Source organism: Egretta garzetta, unplaced genomic scaffold, assembly GCF_000687185.1.
Source record: "Egretta garzetta isolate BGI_Z169 unplaced genomic scaffold, ASM68718v1 scaffold130, whole genome shotgun sequence".
Taxonomy (NCBI): Eukaryota; Metazoa; Chordata; class Aves; order Pelecaniformes; family Ardeidae; genus Egretta; species Egretta garzetta.
The window spans coordinates 371,132-372,574 of record NW_009258284.1 but is presented as its reverse complement, the minus strand read 5'-3'; the positions used below and the strand labels follow the sequence as shown (position 1 = coordinate 372,574).

General features: G+C 55.9%; 1 protein-coding gene across 1 annotated transcript in view; it reads left to right on the top strand.

Annotated features, from left to right (window-relative positions):
• Positions 1–1,443, top strand: part of CAPN2 (calpain 2) — a 27,279-nt gene that overhangs the window by 1,604 nt on the left and 24,232 nt on the right. Inside the window, 1 exon segment of the mRNA XM_035892336.1 lies at positions 460–529. Coding sequence (XP_035748229.1) covers positions 460–529 — 70 coding nt within the window.

The following is a 1,443-nucleotide window of genomic DNA, read 5'->3' as shown; positions in this document are numbered from 1 at the left end:
TCCCCCTCGCAGAGATGAGCTGACGGCATTGCGGAGGTCGCTTTTATCAGCCCTCGCTCGGCCTGCGCCGCTGGCCACCGAAGCAGCCCTGTCTGGCCACGGGAGCCACTGGATCAGATAGACTCCGGGGTGCCTAGGCGTTTCTGAAAGACCCCGACGTAGTCAGTGGCGGGGAGGTAATAGCGCAGCGGGGCGTGCACGTGTGTGAACACCCTGCGGACCCTCTGGCACATACCGTGAAGTGAGATGGCTGCCCATAAGCTTTGGTCACCAGCTCCCGTTCTCACCGTGCTTAGCGTGTCTGGTACCTACGCTTGTTCCTGCCCCGCTCCATCTCTGTGGTGTTCATCTGCTGCCGCCCCGCCACTCGCTTGTTTAAATCTGCTCCAAGTGGGGCCTTGTTCCCTCCCTTACCTGCGGATATAGATATACGTAACGCAAGGCTTGTTTTGTTCCCAGGAGCTGTGTTCCAGCCCCCAGTTCATAACCGGTGGAGCCACCCGCACAGACATCTGCCAAGGGGCGTTAGGTAAGATGGAGGCAGAAAGCTGAGTTTTCCATGCGGGTGCTGCCCCGGGACACCAGAGTTTATACAAGGCTGTAACTCACTCTGCAAATACATCCTTTTGCCTCCTACCACCTCCCTTCATATCAGATTAGATCTTTCTTGCCTCTCCTTGGCAGCTGTGGGTAGGGACCGTGTGTGTTTGGCCTCTGAGCGCAGCCTTGCTGTGTGCACCACATAGGGGTGACACAGACTGGTTTCCTGATGGCTTTTCTGATCTCTGCCGGTTCCTTTCATGTCCGCATCCATGTACCAATTAGCTTGATTAATTTCTGCCTTTTAACAGTCTGCTTAGAAGAGCAGTTGAGTGCATAGCGGGGTGGGGTTTTTTCCCCAGAGGGAGAGGGTGCTGCTGAGCAGGAGGGACCCCCTGAAACCTGGAAGGATACGGTATGGAGGAAACAAATTCTATGGAGGGACTCCCAGCTGCTTGCCAGCTCTCAAGGAAAACACCACCGGGGTATTTCAGGAAGGATGGGCCAGCCTGTGAGCCCTCTGCTTTTGCTGTGGCTGCCACTCAATTTGTGCAATGACAGCCCCTGGTCAGCCACTCTGCAGGAGCCCCAAGAACTGTGGGGAAGCCCCAGGGGACAGTGGGGAGTGGGTGGCTTGTCCTGGCTGTGCATGCACAGCCATCACGGGTCTTGAAGCCTCTCTCCTGCTTTGCCCTCCAGGTGGGGTTTTAGGCAACTGCCTCCATGCCTCTCCTCCCAGAAGGCAGCGTGGAGGCTGGCAGAGAGGACAGCCGTGGCGTTGCAAGAGGAAATAAGCTGAAATGAAAGTAGTCAGGCTCCTATTTTATTCCATAACTGTAGGGAGAGGGGTTTAGATTAGACTGGTAACAACTGCGTGGTTGAGGGAAAGCTCTCAGTGTAGGG